The sequence below is a fragment of the Sus scrofa genome, chromosome 10 (assembly GCF_054392235.1).
Source record: "Sus scrofa isolate SSC_HxYL_T2T_F1_AM1 chromosome 10, Sscrofa_HxYL_maternal_Yorkshire_Landrace_v2.0, whole genome shotgun sequence".
NCBI classification, from domain to species: domain Eukaryota; kingdom Metazoa; phylum Chordata; class Mammalia; order Artiodactyla; family Suidae; genus Sus; species Sus scrofa.
In genome coordinates, this window is record NC_139392.1 from 27,624,894 (window position 1) to 27,644,634 (window position 19,741).

The following is a 19,741-nucleotide window of genomic DNA, read 5'->3' on the forward strand; positions in this document are numbered from 1 at the left end:
GATGTGTCTCACACTGTGAAGTGTTGTTTAATGTAACACTTGAATGCGTGTATGTACTCCATGCATGTCCAGAGTGGTTTTATTAATGTACAACTTCAGCAGCATCTGCTCTGCTCCACATCTGCACCAACACCCAACACTAGGAATGTTTTTTCTTCTTTGGCTACCCCGAGGCATATGGAGTTCCTGGGCCAGGGATCAGATTGAGCCACCTTGTGACTGACACCACAGATGTGGCAATGCTGGATCTGTGCAGGGACGGGGATCAAACCTGTGTCCTGGTGCTGCAGATGCCACCGATCCCTCTGCGCCATAATGGGAACTCCAGCATTAGGAGTTTTAGTTTGTGCTAGTCCGGTAGGAGTGAAATGGCTTATCAAGAGTTCTGGTCGTGGTGCAGCAGAAATGAATCTGACTGGTATCCATGAGGATGCAGGTTCCATCCCTAGCCTCACTCAGTGGGTTAAGGATCCGGCATTGCCGTGAACTGTGGTATGGGTTGCAGACGTGGTTAGGGATCCCATGTTGCTGTGGCTGTGGTGTAGGCCGGTGGTTGAAGCGTCCATTTGACCTCTGGTCTAGGAACTTCCACATGCTGCCACTGCGGCCCTAAAAAGACCAAAAAGAAGAAAAAAAAGAAAGAAATGGCTTATCAGTTGGGTGTCACTGGATATCTCCCTGATAACCACTGGAGGCTGAGATTTGTTGGCCTCAGATTTTTTTTTTTTTTTTTGTCTTTTTGCCATTTCTTGGGCCGCTCTCGTGGCATGTGGAGGTTCCCAGGCTAGGGGTCGAATCGGAGCTGTAGCCACCGGCCTACGCCAGAGCCACAGCAACGCGGGATCCGAGCCACGTCTGTGACCTACACCACAGCTCATGGGCAACGCCAGATCGTTAACCCACTGAGCAAGGGCAGGGATCGAACCCACAACCTCATGGTTCCTAGTCGGATTCGTTAACCACTGCGCCACAACGGGAACTCCTGAAATGACTGGTTTTAATCCTCTGGAGTGATGTGCAAAGAGCTGAGACCACACGGGTTAATTCTTTGAATGCCAAGTGTTTCCTGTACTCTTTTATTATCATCATAGTCTTTGCACTGATACATAGCAATGATAGCGGTTTCTTTTTAAAGCTTAGTATTAAATATTAAATATCTTTTCCCACTTTAATTTTACATTACTCTGCCAAGAAAAAAAAAAAATTAAAACTCAAGTTATCTGAAGCCTGGACACACGTCCATGATTAGCCGGGCTGTGTAAAAGTTGGTGGCTTTGTTCTTCCTGCTGGGGGAGCAGGTCCAGGCCCTAGAAAGATGGGACCAGGTGTTAACTGTCTTTGAAAAGTGTACTACAAAAACGGACGGCCTGTTATAAGCCAGGATACAAAGTCGGGTTGGGGTAAGAGAGGGAAATTTTCCCCCAGAAACGTGATTTCTGAAGAGTCCCAGTCCATCATTTTTCCCCAAATGGCTGGAGGGAGGGGTAAAATCTCAACATGAGCTTCAAAGTCCCATCTCTCTGAGGGAACAGTAGTTGCCCTACTGATGGGGGGGATGGCCAAGGAGGGGAGCCCAAGCCTGCCCGCTGCTCCCCTTCTCAGCCGGGGGAACGGAGAGTTTATTGCCCAGTGTGTGTGATGCGGGCCAAAGCTTGGTTGGTACTGAATTCTCTAAGAGGTTTCTTCTAGAAACAGACAACTCAGACTCTTCCTCTCACTTCAGCAAAGAAGTTCTCTTAAAAGCACTTGGGAAGCTCCTCCTGCGCCCATGGGGGTGGGGGCTCAGAGGAGGGAGTCGTCGGTGCAGCCGCCTTCCAGGCCGTAGCGGAACTCCTGAAGGTTGGAGACCCCATAGAAGTGGACAAAGGCTGCTGCCACCACCAGGACGTGGAAGATCTGATGAGACTGGAACTGCAGGGGCGACAGGGGAGGAGCCTTAGGGTGATGGCGCAGGGGCCTGGGCAGGTGGGAGAAGGCACTTGCCTTCTCTGACTCCCCTTCGGTTCTTAGGTCACACGAGAGTGATAGAAAAAAACATATTTTTTTGTCTTTGTAGGGCCGCACCTGCAGCATATGGAGGTTCCCAGGCTAGGGGTTGAATCGGAGCTACAGCTGCCAGCCTACGCCACAGCCACAGCTGTGAGATCCGAGTCGCGGCTGTGACCTACACCACAGCTCGCGGCAATGCCAGGGATTGAACCCACATCCTCATGGATACAAGTCAGGTTCATGACTGCTGAGCCATGACGAGAACCCCAAAAAAAGGTTAAAAGTCTTGCCAGAGAGAGGCCAAAATGTTAACACTGGTCCCTCCCGGCCCCCTAGCGTGTACGGACATGTATATGCAGGCGCCCCAAATGCTACCTGACCCTGTGTCTCTCACTGCCTCTCACTCTGACCTTTACCTCCGGGCCAGTCTCCCCACCACACGCCTTGCTGAAGAGTCCCTTCTTACCCATATGTCGAATTTTCCAGGGAAGAAGCGCTCAGGAATGCGCGCAGCATAAAGGCCGGCTCCGGTGATGTACATCACAGCCATGAGGAAGAACCAGCCCATCTGGCCCACGGTGGTGGCCTTGACGAAACCCTCCGCGATCGTAAAGTGCATGGTGGGCACAACGCCACTCAGGCCAAGCCCCAGGAACACCCCTGAACAAAGCAGATGGAGCCGTCAGGCCTGCAGACAGCGCTGCTTGGAAGGCACTGTTTTCAGTCTGAAGATGAGCTGCTTCCTGGTGACCGGTATGAATCCAGGGAATGTAGCCACAGGGGGTAACAGTCAGCAGGTGGGAAGAAGACTGTATAAGTGTCCCTGGAGCTCTGCCTCCTGAGGAGCACCATGAACAAGTACCTCGCATGCTCTATTATCGGCTAAGAAGCCTAGGCAAAAATGTAAATCAGAATCCTCTGATGGCTGCTTTGGGTAGAGAACCGAGACAGCAGGGCCTCAAGTGGCCCACCAGCCAGAGGAGCAGGACAGACTTCCTGTTAAGATCACAGGAGACTTGGAGTTCCCGTCATGGCTCAGCAGAAATGAACCTGACTAGTATCCATTAGGACGCAGGTTCGATCCCTGGCCTCACTCAGTGGGTTAAGGATCCGGCATTGCTGTGAGCTGTGGTGTAGGTCACAGATGTGGTTCGGAACTGGCATGGCTGTGGCTGTGGTGTAGGCCGGCGGCTACAGCTCTGATTCAACCCCTAGCTTGGGAACCTCCATATGCTGCAGGTGTGGCCCTAAAATAGACCCCCCCCCAAAAAAAGAAAAAATTTAAGGATCACAGGAGATTTAAGTAACGGGACTCCCAACTCCTGGGTAGATGGACAGGCCTGTGGTGGCTGCACAGAAATACCATTAAGGGGAGGAAAGAATGGATGCCTGCCTGACTACCCACTGCCCTGCGATAGTCTGTCCTGTTAAGATTTTATGGAAATAGTGTAAAACTTTGGGGAGAATTGAGCTTTGAAAATTCATGCTGCTTTGAAAGTGGTAAATACAGGAGTTCCTGTCGTGGTGCAGTGGTTAACGAATCCGACTAGGAACCATGAGGTGGCGGGTTCGGTCCCTGCCCTTGCTCGGTGGGTTAATGATCCGGTGTTGCCATGAGCTGTGGTGTAGGTTGCAGACGCGGCTCGGATCCTGCGTTGCTGTGCCTCTGGCGTAGGCTGGTGGCTACAGCTCCGATTAGACCCCCAGCCTGGGAACCTCCATATGCCGCGGGAGCGGCCCAAGAAATAGCAAAAAAAAAAAAAAAAAAAAAAAAGAAAGTGGTAAATACAAATCAGGCTTTGGGTGGGCCCAGGGTCCAAATTAGGTTCAAGGTCCAAATACCTATGAGGTTTATACTCGATCTTCCTACCCACCTGCTCTTGTCTGCCGGTGCTTAGGAGTGGCAAACCGGTCCCACTGTGCCACAATGATGGCAGAAATGCCCAGGACACAGACGATGGAGAGGTAGATGAGCCGTGGCTGCGGGGAGCAGTAGAACGAGTAATAGAGCCAGGGGACGAAGCTCCCCATGATCAGGAGGGCAATCCCTGAATAATCCAGTCTAGAAAGAGCCACAAAATGAGATGGGTCAGCGGGGGGGAAATGGACAGGTCCAATGGCTTGTTGAACCGGTTCTTTCTGATCTCCAGCTACTCCACATTTGCAACCAAGCCCCCCTCCCCCACAGCCCCTCACTGCCCGTACAATCTAGTCTGTATCCTAAATCAAACCCCACAAGGTCAAGCACATCTATTCTGCAGAGGCAAGCATGATCTGTATCCCTTTCCCCTCGCTGTGAACAGCGGCATCCCCGGTATGGACACTTCACTGCAGGGGTTCCACCACAGTCATCAGGTCCCCAGCTTACTCTCAGGAAGGGCTCTCAACAGCCCCTTGGTTCTCACAGACTGGGTGCTAAAAACAAATCTTTGAATCGGGAGGCGTGTTTAGGGGTACTGTTCTGCTTCAGTTGACTCTTCGGTGGTGATAGTGAGTTATGTTGTTTTTCTCAGTTAACACCAGTAATGATATCCCTGCATTCAATGATAAAAATCAGTCCTGTTACTGGTGTTATTGAGGAAAAAAATAACCCAGCATCACTGCCAACACCAAAAATAACCGACAAAAACAAGCAAACAAACTAACAGAACTCCACACTGAGAGCTGGGGAGTTTGGAGCATTAGATGCTGAGCCTCTGGGGCTCCCAGCAACATATGCACGGGACAGATAAGCTCTACTTGACTGGTGGGTCTGGGTGCTAGCAGCATGAAGCACGGAACTTCGCCACGCCCTGACTGGCTTGGGCCAACAGGAAGGTGGGATACAACTGGGAACTGGGTCTTGGAGAGCAGCCCACTGGCACCGCAAGTTTCACAAAGGATAGCACTGCTCGGGGAGAAAATACAGTCCACAACAAGGTTCCATGGGTTTTGGAGGCTGCCATGAGATGTGTCAGGAAGGACTTAGGAGAAAAGCTTCATCACCCTCTCAAACCCGCAGAACACAGCCCTTCCTCCAGCCCATCAGGGAAGCTTTGGGAGGGCCTGGCGTTTCCCGGACCCAGCCAGCACCGGGATCACAGATGCGACAACGGCACGATCTCGCCCTTTGGACATCCTTTTGACTCACTTGGAAAAAGTCCGAGAGACTTTCTCTGAATGACAATAGACGGTGTGGAAGAGCCAGGAGAAGCTGAGGCAGAGCACGGCACCCAAGAAGAACATCCCAAACACCACCTTCTCCTGAAGGGGGGCCATGAAATACATATTTGGTCTGAGCATGGTCAAGATTCCCAAAAAGAGAAACAGCACAAAACCTATAGGAGGGAGGAAAAAAAATGCACCCGTCACAGATACTCGCACAAAACAATCACGACAGTCGCTTTCCGAAATGCTTGCGTTTTGTTTTGACAGTGGGATTAATGATGTAGAAGGAAGTGCCTTCAAGCACAGTTCTGATCATAACAGAATGTCTAGTTCCAACTCCTTCTCCATTTCTTCCTTTCTTTTTTTTGCCTTTTCTAGGGCCGCTCCTGCGGCATATGGAGGTTCCCAGGCTAGGGGTCTAATCCGAGCTGTAGCTGCCGGCCTATGCCAGAGCCACAGCAACACCAAACCTGAGCCACGTCTGCGAGCTACACCACAGCTCACGGCAACGCCAGATCCTTAACCCACTGAGTGAGGCCAGGGATCGAACCTGCAACCTCATGGGTCCTAGTTGGATTCCTTAACCACCGCGCCACAACGGGAACTCCTCCTTCTCCATTTCTAGGCAGCCCCCCACCAGGTCTTAAAGACCAGTGATAAAGGGGGACTCCTAAGCTCATTGGTAGTTTTTTGTTTGTTTTGTTTCTTTTTTTTTTTTTCATTGGTAGTTTAAAGACACCACGCCAGCTATGAAACCACAAGGACAACTTTGGAGTTCCTCTGTGGCTCAGTGGTAATGAACCTGACTAGTACCCATGAGGACACAGGTTTGATCCCTGGCCTTGCTCAGTGGGTTAAGGCTCCTGCATTGCTATGGCTGTAGTGCAAGCTGGCAGCTGCAGCTCCGATTCGACCCCTAGCCTGGGAATTTTCATATGCCGTGGGTGTGGTCCTAAAAGACCAAAAAAAAAAAAAAAAAAAAAAAAAATTAGGACAACTTTGCTTTTCCTTCCCAAGCACAAAGGTGATATAAGGCCTTGGCATTTAAGGAGACAAACGGCTGGATCTTCCCTCCCCAAAGCGCTCACCAAGCAGGTGGGTCCAGATGTTGCCAGTCTCTGTGTGGATGCGGAAGATGCTCTTGAAGCACGCCCGGAAGGAGGGCATGGGCGGCCTGTGGCCGTGCAGCAGGTAGTCGTTGTCCTTCAGCCAGTCAGGGAGCACGTCGTACGGGATGACCCTCCAGCGACCTTCCCAGACCTAGAACATGGAACACTCTCTAAGAGGGGCCCTGGAGAATTCAGACCTCCCCAAGGGCAAGGGGTGCAGGAGAGGCATGGCCCTGGGGAACGTGGGGAGCCAGCCGGGACCTGGAGACACAGCACGACTGGGGCATCCCAGTGCCGGCTGCTTTTTAAGGCCCTTGTTCTTGCGCCACGAGAAGGCATGTGGACGTGCTTAGCTACGTGTTTCATGGATTTCAAAGAAAACATGGCGGGGCCTCCTTTAAGTTACTGGAAAATTTTAGATTAAGTAAGTGTAGTGAATGAAAACAAAGAAATAGAAATTATACACATGCTTTTGAAAATATACATTTACCACTCTGCTTCTCTCCTCTCTGGATTCTGGTGGCCGCCTGCTCCACCTCTTCCCCCCTTTTAGATTCTAAGTTGAATCTAGTCTCTGGGTTGAGACTATGACTTTTGAGGGTTGGGGCTCTGAACTTGGCATATGTGGACAATGGACAGTATCAAGGGAGTGGGTAGAAATTTGGATGGAAAAATTATTTCACATTTCTCTCAATTATAAGTGTGAACAACAAACCACACTGGTATTAGAAGACAGAAATCACAGCTATCTTCATACATTAGTTTTGCAGATATCAAAATATTGTTTCTACTGATCACTACTTAGAAATGATAAGTTCTGGAGTTCCCGTCGTGGCGCAGTGGTTAACGAATCCGACTAGGAACCATGAGGTTGCGGGTTCGGTCCCTGCCCTTGCTCAGTGGGTTAAGGATCCGGCGTTGCCGTGAGCTGTGGTGTACGTTGCAGACACGGCTCGGATCCCGCGTTCCTGTGGCTGTGGCGTAGGCTGGCAGCTGCAGCTCCGATTGGACCCCTAGCCTGGGAATCTCCATATGCCGCGGGAGTGGCCCAAGAAATAGCAAAAAGACAAAAAAAAAAAGAAAAAAAAAAGAAATGATAAGTTCTAATGAAATACATTATAGCTTGTTATGAATGCATATTTACTGTATTAATAAAGATGCCCAGGTTACTGTACCACGTTCTAATATTCTGATGACTGCCAAAGGGATCAGTAGCACAGTTAATAACTCCTGTTTCAGAATATATTTTGAGCGATGCCAACATGGTAGGTAGTAAAAATTTAGCCAGATTTCCCCTTCATTTACTTCCCTTAAAGAACAGCAAATTTTCTGGAGTTCCTGTTGTGGTGCAGCGGAAATGAATCTGACTAAGAACCATGAGGTTGCGGTTCGATCCCTGGCCTTGCTCAGTGGGTTAAGGATCTGGCATTGCCGTGAGCTGTGGTGTAGGTTGCAGACTCTGCTCGGATCTGGTGTTGCTGTGGCTGTGGTGGTGGAGGCTGGCAGCTGTAGCTCCGATGAGACCCCTAGCCTGAGAACCTCTATATGCCATGGGTGCAGCCCTTAAAAAAAAAAAAAAAGCCCTTCCCCCTCAGCACGCGGCTGTCAGCAGGGAGCCCAGATAAGCCCGCTCGCCTCCCTTCCCAGGACAGAACCTTATACACAAACTCCTCCATCTTCTCCATGGCATGGTGGGCTTGCAGGGGGAGCGTCAGCACCCGCACCTCCTCCTCTTCTTCCTGAGGCACTGGGCATGCCTGCTCTTCTTCAGCCTGCAGCGAAGGAGGGAACAAAAACCAACCCTAGGATTTCCCTTGCAGGCATGCAGGTCCAGGGCAGGGCTATGTGGAGAAACCCAAACTCACTGCCTTCTGCCCAACCCCTCTCCGTGGCCTCTTTTCCCAGGGTGTGATAGTGAATGAGCTTACACTGTTGGAAAGGCTACAGTGAGAGCCCAACGTAGCACAGGGGGCTGGGGAGCGGGCTGGTGGGGGCACAGGACTGGCACACCAGGCCCGCCCTCATCTCTAAGACAGTGGTCCTTAACCTGCCCCAGTTGCCCCAGTATTTCTCTCTTCCAGCCCACTGAATTCTCAAGAGAATGCAAAGGACAGGTCTCAGGGGTGCCCTAACCATTTACATCTGGCCAGGTCACCGGCTCTGGTGATGCTACCTCGGCTGACGCTTGGTATCATGGAGCTGTAGAGAAGCTGGCCAGCAGTTCAGGCCTCCCACCCCACCTCGCCCCGGGCTTTCCTTCTCTGCTGATGCTTCCTCTGGGATCCTGTGTCTGCCTCACTAACAGAGCCCCTGATTCCACTCAGGCAAAATGAAAAAACCACGTGGCTGTTCAGAAAGCTGCTGGGGCTTCCAGGAAGGGCGGCCCCCACCTCAGCTTTGTGGGGACACCTCCAGATGATAGAGGAGCAAGGCAGGTGCCTGCCAGTGGTGGGAACGCCACACCAGCCTGGAATGGGTACTTCCAGCATCCTTCTCTGCGTCAGAGCCATGGGGACTTTTGTTCGCCTGTGAAGGTGAACTGAATCCTGGCCGCGTCCTCCTTCAGACACAGACATGCACTGACTACCAGCTGGATCGCAGGCCTTGTGCTAAGCACGGGGTGCATTCAGGCAAATGTGAATAGTGGGAAAGCAGACACATAAAAGGAGTTCACACTACAGCGGGACAAGGATGGGGACAGGACAGGCCCAGGGCCCCTTTGCTGGGCAGAAGGCTGACCCAGGAAGATGACTTACTTTGGGTGGGTTGGTGGTGCCCCGCGTGCCCTTCTCCTCTAGCAGGGGGCCCAGTTCTGCCAGCTCCACGGTGTCGGCCTCCCTGCTGCCAGCTGGAGCCCCATTGCCCTGGGCTCCCACAGGTCCTTTGTGAGAAGACATCTGGGCGGTCCCCCCGCAAGGCCCTGCAGCTGCAGCCTGGGGAGAGGGTGGGGTCCCTCAGCCCCAGGGGGCAGAGAGCACCCTGTGATGGGAGACACTGAAAGCAAACACAAACAACAAGGGCGCTGACAGTTATTCCTCTTCTGTCTCAACACTGAGTGAAGACCCAGCCTGCCCACTCATCCCCCTCCAGCTCCAGCGGCCCTGTAACTGCTGAAATGAAACCGACTGCTTGTTCTGTCTTCACTCAGATCCTCACTGTCTAAAACATCACACCTGGCTGCTGGCCTTCAGGGGATTTTTTTTTTTAATTTTTCCACCAAATGGACAACCAAAGAAAAACAGCGGACCCCCTCACCCCACCCCACCCCAAGTCCACCCCACAGGTTAGAAGCCCATTTAGCCAGCAAAGCTGAGCCCACCATTTCCAAAGCTATCCTGCCCTGGAAAGGCCTGCCTCTGAGACAGAGGAGCAGAAACAGGGAGCTGACACCTGGCTGTAGTTACTACAGGCCACCCAGGCTTAGAAAGAACAGCCAACTGAATTATACCTACAAATACTGACAAGCGGGCCCTGCATGCAGAAGGAACCGGGTTGTGGCCAAGATGCCCAGCGGCCAATTTCTCTGCAAGATCTTTTTTTGTTTTTTTGTCTTTTGTCTTATTAGGGCCGCATCCCTGGCATATAGAGGTTCCCAGGCTAAGGGTTCAATTGGAGCTGCAGCTGCTGGCCTACACCACAGCCACAGCAACGCCAGATCTGAGCCCTTCTACGACCTACACCACAGCTCATGGCAATGCTGGATCCTTAACCCACTGAGCAAGGCCAGGGATCGAACCTGCATCCTCATGGATCCTCGTCAGGTTTGTTAACCACTGAGCCACAAAGGGAACTCCTCGGGAAATACTCTTTTTTTTTTTTTTTTTTTTTTTTGGTCTTTTTGCTATTTCTTGGGCCGCTCCCGCGGCATATGGAGGTTCCCAGGCTAGGGGTTGAATCGGAGCTGTAGCCACCGGCCTACGCCAGAGGCACAGCAACTCAGGATCCGAGCCGCCTCTGCAACCTACACCACAGCTCACGGCAACGCCGGATCGTTAACCCACTGAGCAAGGGCAGGGGCCGAACCCGCAACCTCATGGTTCCTAGTCGGATTCGTTAACCACTGCGCCACAACGGGAACTCCCGGGAAATACTCTTTAATCAGGCCTCAGGGAGATGAAAATAATCTTGAAAGGAAGGGAAAAGTGCCCCAAGATTTCCTAGGTTCCCCCCAGCAACCGGCTTCACAACAAAGGAATTTACTATTCATAGCAACAGCAGCCAGAATAACATTTTCTTGCACCAGTTACCTGTGCCCTGATAACCACGCGGCAATGCAAAGCGGGCCAGGTAACACCTGAGTGCAAGGTGAGCTGCATCATGGCAGAGGAATTTAAGCTTAGGGAACCCATCTTTCCCAGTGGGTAGTCGGCGGCCAGCACTTCTTGCCCTGAGGGAGGCACTTCATCTACTCCCATAGCTGTTCACAATACACACATCCTCAAAGACATCTTGTCAGTTCTTTTTTATTTGTTTGTTTGCTTTTTAGGGCTGCACCTGTGGCATATGGAGGTTCCCAGGCTAGGGGTCGATTCGGAGCTACAGCTGCCAGCATACATACATCACAGCCACAGCCACAGCCACAGCCACACAGGATCCGAGCCTCATCTGTGACCTACACCACAGCTCATGGCAACACCGGATCCTTAACCTGCTGAGAGGCTAACGATCGAACCTGCATCCTCATGGTTACTAGTCAGATTTGTTTTCTGCTGTGCCACAATGGGAACTCCTGTCAGTTCTTTGTTTATCCAAGAGTAATCTCAATTCCTTCTCAGGGATTGGGACTGGATATATGTAGTCCACGTGACGGCAATCCTCAAAGTTTCAAACACTCAGGCTCAGGAGCGCAAATGACAATAATTCAGTGCACGGCAGACCCTTCTATGGTGTCAACACTCAGGCAGTTCCTCCTCCTCTAAATGTGCAAGATTCTTACAAGACAGATGCCAGCCCACCGCCACAGCCCAACACCTGAGCCCAAGGGGAAGGTCCCCAAAACCTCAAGAAATAGGCATCCCACGTGAGCAGAAACATTGAGAAATCTTTTTCAGTAGGCTGACCACAAAACCTATTTCCTCAAAATGAAGGACTAGTGAACAAACAGCTTTGCTAAGACATCATTTATATTGGAGCAAAAAATAGGGGATCTTGGGGATCTTGGAGGAGTCTGAAAAGGGGGATACGCTTAGCTAGAATACCGCTGCCAGTACTTTACAGGCAGCCACTGGGGCGAAGGCAAGCAAACAAAAACTCAGTTACTGGGATACAACACTACATAGATCACAGACAGATACACATCCCAGATTTTGGTCAGAACACCTATTTCAAAATGAATGAATGAATGAGGCAGCCAGCAAGCATAAGGCCTGTTAGTTTCTGTTACCAGCTAAGGGTTTATGCACTTGTGCTTGTAAGGCCTTCCCTGTCCCTTTTGCCAGAGTTAGCCAACACGTTCACCGAATACTTAACAAATGTATTCAGTACTAGCACCCTAAAGTTCTCTAAGGTACTGTACAAAATACAAGGTAGAACAAGGTTAAGTCCCTGTTTTTTCAGAGAGCCTATGGTCAGCACTTCCCCTTGTGGCTCAGTGGGTTCAGGACCCGACGATATCTCTGAGGATGCAGGTTCCTTTCCTGGCCTCGCTCAGTGGGTTAAGGATCCAGCACTGCCACAAGCTGTAGCTCTGATTCAACCCCAAGGCTGGGAACTTCTATATGCCGCAGATGCGGCTGTAAAAAGAAAAAGAGCCTACAGTCAGATGGCATAAGGTAATTTGTGATATGTACAAAGCCAGTGAAACAATTTCACTGCTCCAGGACAGTGAAGGGAGAACCCCTAAACCAGGATGGCCATGCACTAAGATCAGCTACGTATTTATTTTTTTCATTTTTGGCTGCCCTGCGGCATATGGAGCTCCTGGGCCAGGGATCAGATTTGAGCCGCAGGTATGACCTAAGCCGCAGCTGCGGCAATGCTGATCCCTAACCCACTGTGTCTGGCTGGGGATCAAACCCGCATCCCAGCACTCCCAAGACGCTGCTGACCCCATTGTGCCACAGCGGGAGCTCCTAAGGTCAGTTATTTTGAGTGCTGTGTAACTATTTCACTGGAGGGAATGAGAATACAGAGAAATTTAGGGTGACCTTAATCACATGGCTATCATCACAGACTTTTCCCTTTCAGTCAAAACCATCCTGGGACTTTTCTTTTTTGTCTTTTTAGGCCCGCACCTGCGGCAAATGGAGGTTCCCAGGCTAGGGGTCTAGTTGGAGTTGTAGCTGCTGGCCTACGCGACAGCCACAGCAACTCGGGATCCAAGCCACGTCTGCAACCTACACCACAGCTCACAGCAATGCCAGATCCTTAACCCACTGAGCAAGGCCAGGGATCGAACCCGCAACCTCATGGTTCCTAGTCAGATTCGTTAACCACTGAGCCACGACGGGAACTCCCATCCCGTTATTTTTCATTCCCTCCCACATCTTTACTGTCAACTCCCATGCCGCCCCTCAGCAATATCTCTAGCCCCAAAGTCGCCAACTCTGACAGGCACCCCGGTTAACACACAAACCAGCCACCAGCTACAACTCATCATACAAGATATGCTGTGATGCGTTCAAGTACATACAATGAATGGAGATCATGTCATCACAGTGAGCAAAATTCACTGTTCAGTTGGGTCCTCTGGACTGTAGCCACACAGGGACAGGAAAGGGAGAGAGAGAGATCGGAGGTCTGGCGAGAAAGAAGAGTGAAGAATGGCAGGATCTGAGAAGGTAACTTGATAGGGTGGACCACTCACAAAACAACTGGGGCTCGTTACAAGCAAGTGTTTCTACTCCGTAAAATCAGCACCGACCCCCGAAGTGTTAAGACTGATTCTAGAAGCACTCAGGAGAGCCAAAGTGACTTTCTACTGGCTTCCTTATCCTTATGCGTTTTAGAGAAAACCATTTTCCCTCAAACTTGCCGCACCCAATATAGCAACTATAATTGGGCCCAACTCCACTGGGTGCATTTTTGATAGGATTTCTTCAGTTCAAGCTAACAAATCTTTACCACTAAGCTTTCCAACTGGATAAACCTATGACATTAGAGAATAAAGTGTGGAGGCAGGGAGGTGCTTGTGCTCCTATAAATAAGATTATCCAGTGTCAAACTTGGGATAAGACTGATTTGATCTTTTTTTCTTTTCTTTTTTTTTGTCTTTTGTCATTTTTAGGGCCACACCCTTGGCATATGGAGGTTCCCAGGCTAGGGATCTAATTCGAGCTGTAGCCGCCGGCCTACACCACAGCCACAGCAATGCCAGATCTGAGCGGCGTCTTCGACCTACACCACAGTTCACGGCAATGCTGGATCTTAACCCACTGAGCAAGGCCAGGGATTGAACCTGCAACCTCATGGTTCCTAGTTGGATTCGCTAACCACTGAGCCATGACGGGAACTCCCAGGATTGATTCTTAATTGCCAGCATTTGTGACTGAGTTTACTTCCCTCACACCTTTGGGACATTTAGTTTGTAAACCAGTTCCCAAGTTTTCCAGGCTATAGCACACTCCTTCCCTGAAGTCTAAGGCACAAAGCTTCCTCCAGGAGTTTTTAATCTGGGGTCCCTGGACCTTAGCAGTTCCACAGATAAACTCCATCTATGCCTGCCTGACTCTTGTTCTAAAGTTAACTAGCCGAGGAGTTCCTTTGTGGTTTAATGGGTTAAAGGTCCGGCATTGTCATTGCTGTGGCCTGGGTTTGATCCCTGGCCTGAGAACTTCTGCATGCTGAGGCCAAAAATAAAGAAAGATGGGTCTAGCAGGAAAGACAACAGCCAGCTTCTTTAGGTTCTCTCTTTGTTAGGGAAGGTGGTTTCATAGCATTGCTGGGGGAAAAAATGGGTCAAGACAAAGGCTTCAGTTTGAAAACTACTTAACTGCAGTAATGGAGCCTCAGCTGTCCTATTTGATCACGAGTGTCACTGCCTTAGAATCTGCAGTGAAAAAAACCACAATCTAACTTTCTTGGTAGCTCTTCTCTGGGTAAAGCTATCTCAGTAGGGGACCTCTTTTTTTTGATTTCAGAGATAGGTAAGCTTTTCAAATGCTGTGACCAAAAAAAAAAAAAAAAAAAAAAAAAAAAAAAAGTAAGCTATGTGAACATATGAAAACATATGAAGGTGTTTCATACCAGTCCTTTTTAATACCTGGCTTTTAAGAATACTACAGACATAGTCACTACAGTTACAGTGATAACTTTAAAGTGTGAAAGCGTCAATGAAACAAAAGCAAACTAGGTGTATGTCCCAAAGCTAATCACTTGGAACCAGTTTGCCTTGAGGGCACTTTCAAGGATCTTTTCAATCCAAGATAGCTAGAAACTTTATATACATTAATCATGCCACGACCTGTCTGAGCAGGAAAGGGGAATCAACTTTGAGTACAGCGAGAGCAAAAAAAGTCCAGTGGGCAACATTAGGGACAAATGGACACTAAGGAGAAAACGTAATGACTATGAGTACTAGCACCAGAAAAGACCCCATCAGTATTATAAAGCTTCTGGATTTCAAGAGGACTTTAGTTCACCAGAATTCACAAGTAGATGGGACAGGACAGTGTAGCAAGAGGGTTAAAGAGTTTCAGTTTGGCTTTGTTAAAAAAGACAAGTACATTTCTTAGGGAAACAGAGAACAGACTTATTGGCCTAGAAGGAAGTGCAAATTTCTTTTTTCTTTCTTTTTTTGTTTTGTTTTGTCTTTTTGTCTTTTCTAGGGCCACTCTTGCAAGCAAATGGAGGTTAGGGGTCTAATTAAATTAGGGGTCTAATGGGAGCTGCAGCTGCCAGCCTACGCCACAGCCACAGGCAACGTGACCTACATCACAGCTCACAGCAACGCTGGATCTCCAACCCACTGAGTGAGGCCAGGGATCGAACCCGCAACCTCATGGTTCCTAGTCAGATTTGTTAACCACTGAGCCACGACAGAAACTATGGAAGTGCACATTTCTTTGTCCATCTGAGAATACTTGACCATATATTACATGGCACTGTGGCTACAGAGAGGCCACAATTTTTAAGAGGAGGCAACTTCTGTTTTCTGCTAACATCACTACAAGGCTAAATGCCATAAAGTGCTGGAGGAATTCAGAAGAAAAGCTCAATTTTAGTTGGAATATGCAGGAGAGGTTTCATGGAGGATCTTACGAAAGCATCTTGATGGGGGTAAAGATGGGATGAGGCATTCCAGAAGGGTAGTGCTATGAGCCCAGGCAGGCTTGAAAGAACAAAGCCCCCAGGGAAGTGAATAATCACTTTCTGGAAGGAAATCTTGGAAGGGTAAAATGAGGCCAGAATTGAGAAAGTGAAAATAGGCTAAATAAGCCTACCTCAGGTGGTATACTTTATCTATGAGCAACGAGGAGACTGGTGGGTTAAGGTTGCACTCTGAAACTTCTCTAAGGTTCTCTCCTACTTGCAGGCAAAGTGGTTCCTTAAAAATATTTGGTTTTGATCCCTTGGGCATCATGTAATTTCTTGGCTACTGAGAACAGAAGGCTTTCAGATTCTACTCAGCAATTAGGTGTAGTTTTGCGGAGGTCTACCCTAAGATGGTCACTCACAGATAACAGGCCATTTTTTAAGGCTGATTCTCCAAGGATCAACCACTACACAGTAACACAGAAGTTGCTCCTGAGGTCAAGAAACAGTGGCTCAAGCTGGGAATTAATACCGAGACTGTAATCTGTTCAGCATCACCCTGCCTAAATTCTTCGTACTGCATAGACACCATAAAAACATGAGGAACAGCAGTTGCACCAGAACAGGTGATGCAAGTCCTACTAGGAGAGAAAAGCAGTAAACAGCTTCCACTCTCACTCCATTTCAAGAAGGAACCAGCCATGACAGTGTTGGCTTGATTTAAGTTGGTAGCCTATATACTCCTTGCTTTGTTTTCCAGCCTGTCTTCTAGATACTTGGGGAAAACAGGATGGTTAATCTAGTAAAGTGCTTTGCAGGTCTCCTATTGTGTAAGTGAAATTCGCCTTTCGGCTTCCCATTCGCCTATGTAGTTCCAGATACAGAAGGAAAACATCTTTATTTTCTTAAAAATTTAAGGCTTGACAAAAAAATCTCAAACAAGATGTTATCAATGTGAGATTTCTGAGGAATGGAAATCTAGTTTTTCCCCAAAGTACTTTAGATGTTGCTCACACCCTAGTTTTTGGGACTTCCTTCAATAAAGGTAAACTAGCCACCAACCTCCTCTTCACCATCAAAGTGGGGCACTGTCACGGGTCTAGGAACCTTGGGGCTTCTCACGCCACCTAAGGCTGGTGTTCCCCGCAGAAAGGCGGTTCCGAGACCCAGGCCCACAGCCCCTCCACGCTTGCCTCGTGCGGCCTCGGGAGCCTGGCAGGCCCGAGCAGGAGCCCAAATCCGGACGTCTCACCCCTGCGTGCGGCCACCACGGCTGTCGGCAGTGGGGAAGGCGGGGCCCCTAAACTTCTTCGTAGGCGGCGCGCACCGGAGGAGCTGGAAATGTTGACAGCCGACGCGGAGAGGCCGGAAGCGCGGCCAGCTCAGGGCTGGGGTCTCGGGACTCCCGGGCGGTTCGGCTTCACCGCTGCTGCCTCAGGCCCGCGCAGTGGCTCGCAGGGATTCCTGCGCTCTAGCCGACCCCCACCCGCCCACCCGCTCGCCGTGGAGACCAGGGAACTTACGGTGGGCGTCAGGCTCTGCTGGGGGCAGCGGACCCCACACTACATCCCGCGAAGCTGGAGGCGGCCTGCGGCCGAACAGCCCGGATCTTCTGCGCCCTCCCCGCGCCGGAAGGGGCGCGCAACCGCACGGCGTCACCCTCGCGATAGCGTCACGTCCTCCTCCGGGCGCTCCGCCCCCCTCCGCCCCAAAGCCCAGTCACAGGCCGGCAATAGGCCCCGCCCCTAGGTGACCCCGCCCTCTCCAGCTGGGCAATACTTCTGCAGTCCCAATCTCAGTCCCGTTCCCTCGGCCCCGCCTCCTCCGCGTGGGCTCCGCCCTCCTGACGGTCCCGCCCCCCCATGGCCAAGGGGGTGTCTAAAGTCCCAACCAAAGGCCCGATCCACTCGGCTCCGCCTCCCGCGCGCGGGCCCCGCCTCCTCGCTTGGCTTCAAGAGTTAACCCCTCCTCTCAGAGCCTCGCGAGGACCACGCCCCCAAGTTGCTAATTGGACCGCGTGATGGGGAAGGAATTACAGGGAATTAGACCAAACCCTGCCAAGAATGCAGAATTTCCTACCCTGCAACTTGTCCTCTAGGCTGGGCACTTCCTAATCCGTCGTCTTCAACTTCATGGCCCCTCCCTCCTTTCCGCAAATATTTATTGAGCTCTCCTCGTGTTCGAAGCACCGGCCAGGTTCCTGGCAAGGAAAAGCGGAGCCGAGCTGACTGGTCTTCCTCCGGGACTCCCAGCTCCCTTCCGGGCTCCCGCTGCGGCCGGAGGGGTAGACTACACGGTGTTGCAGCCCTGGTCTGGGGGACTGACACCTCTCGCTTCTCCCAAGGATGGTACGTGACCAGTCTTTCTAGATGCAGAGAGAGAAGGCAGAATATTGTAATCCAGTATGGATGTTTCAGGGCAATGGGATTAATTCTTTGGTGCTGGTTAAAAGCGTAGGCTCTGGAGTCATACAGATCCAGGCTTCAGTCCCTTGCTACCCTCTGACCTTGAGGTTACTGAACCGTCCACATGTAAATGCCTTGTCTGAAAAGTAGGAATAAAATAGTGCTATTTCACGAGGTCTCTGTCAACATTGAGATAATTTATGCGGGCTCTTGGTGTGATGCCTGGCAGATTGTAAATGCTTCACAAACCGCTACTATGAGTTGCCCGCTGTATAAAACTCTCAGAAATGTATTCTGCCCACAGGAGTGAGTCCATTTCTCAACATGGCATTACATGGCACTCTCCTGCTCTCAGGCCTCATCTTCCTCCACTTTCCCTCTGGCACTGGGCCTCAACGAACTTGTCAAATTCTCCAAAAAATGAGCTTTTCTTCTATTCCTCATGTTTTGGTACATGCTGATCCTTCTGATGTATTGCCCATCCCCTCCATTCTCTGCCAATCGATCCAAGCCATTTACAATGTCCAGTTCTAGGTATGGCTTTGGACAGAGAATTCTAGGTTCACATTCAGGCTCTTCCAGTTACTGACCAGCAAATCTTTAATAACAGGCTCTTCCAGTTACTGACCAGCAAATCCTTAATGACAGACTCACAGGATTATCATAAGGATTCAGTTATATAGGATGAGCCCTGTACAGTACCTGCTACAGGGCTGTTAACTAAAAAGATTAATTCCCTTCTCCTCTTCCTCCAAATCTTTCTCAAACCCTTCCTAACTGCACCTTGAATCTCTTTAGTTTTAACCACACTGGTTTTAATGATTTATCACTCTCTTACTCTAGACTATGACTTGTTTGGGGTCTAAGACCAGTCTTGGTCACGGCTGAATCCTCAGGGTCTAGCACGGTGCTTGGCACACGGCAGGTCCTTAATAAAATGTTTGTTTATTAAGTGTATGAGGCAGGAACCCATGCAAGACATGGAATGAGCTTCTGTGTGGGAAATTCTCTTTGCTGAGCTGCTTCACTCTCTGAGCCCAACAGGCCTAAGCAAGATTTTCCTTTTTGGAGGTGAGGCAGTAAGTGTGTCTCGTAGAGCACGGAAGCATACGCATACCAGCCGATCAAGTCATGTTTGGTAGAATACAAAATGTATTTTATTACTACATTTTGGTAGTAACAAAATGTATTGATGGCTCTGCCTTGGGGAGGGTCCCCAAACCTTTCTTTCAGGGGCCCCAGGGGAAGCAACCCACAGCTCCACGCAGAAAAACAACGCCACCTTTCCTCCTGACCTGATTCATGGTTCTGTTCTAATGTGACTAACAGGAGATCTGAAGAGGTGACCCTGGTGTGATGCTGGGAGGAGGGAGTAGCCTGGAGCATGCTGTTGGAGCAGGAGAGAAGGGTAGCCAGGACAGATGGGCCTGGGGGCCACCTCTGCCCGGGCACCAACCAGTCTGGCTGGGGCTGGTGATGTTAGGTTACTTTTTTAAAGGACGAGGTTTCTCTCCCAAATAGAAAGACAATACTTTGACTTATTTGCCAGGTCCCCTGAAGGACAAATGCAGTGAAGAAAGGACCAAGAGAAGGAGGAAGGGAAAGAGTGGTCAAACCGAGGACCACTGGGAGAGGTACCTGGGCCCCAAAACCTGCCATCTGTTGTCTTCTCCTCCCCCCACCGTAAAAACATCTAGAGAGAAGCTGAGCTTCTGCTTCTGCTGAGACAGCTGCTATGATGACCCTGGAGTCTGGTGTCAGCTCACATTTCAGCCCAGGGCACAACTGCTCAAGGTTCTCTGGAAGACCTGGGGAAAATTCTGTGCCAGGAAAGCCTTCCTACCGAGATTCTCGAGCATACAAAGCCTTGGAAACAAGGACCTCAGACACAAGCAGCTC

At 50.2% G+C, this 19,741-nt stretch overlaps 1 protein-coding gene across 3 annotated transcripts; it reads right to left on the minus strand.

Moving 5' to 3' along the window:
- Positions 1-1,044: 1,044 nt before the first annotated feature.
- ADIPOR1 (adiponectin receptor 1) lies at positions 1,045-17,064 on the minus strand. 3 transcript variants are annotated; one of them, XM_005668010.4, is made up of 8 exons: positions 16,961-17,064; positions 9,002-9,239; positions 7,901-8,017; positions 6,225-6,396; positions 5,120-5,306; positions 3,864-4,051; positions 2,456-2,649; positions 1,045-1,911 (listed from the first exon to the last, which is right to left on the minus strand). In XM_005668010.4, exons 2-8 carry the CDS (start codon positions 9,140-9,142, stop codon positions 1,783-1,785), a joined length of 1,128 nt encoding a protein of 375 aa, XP_005668067.2. In that variant the 5' UTR covers positions 9,143-9,239; positions 16,961-17,064; the 3' UTR covers positions 1,045-1,782.
- Positions 17,065-19,741: the final 2,677 nt, after the last annotated feature.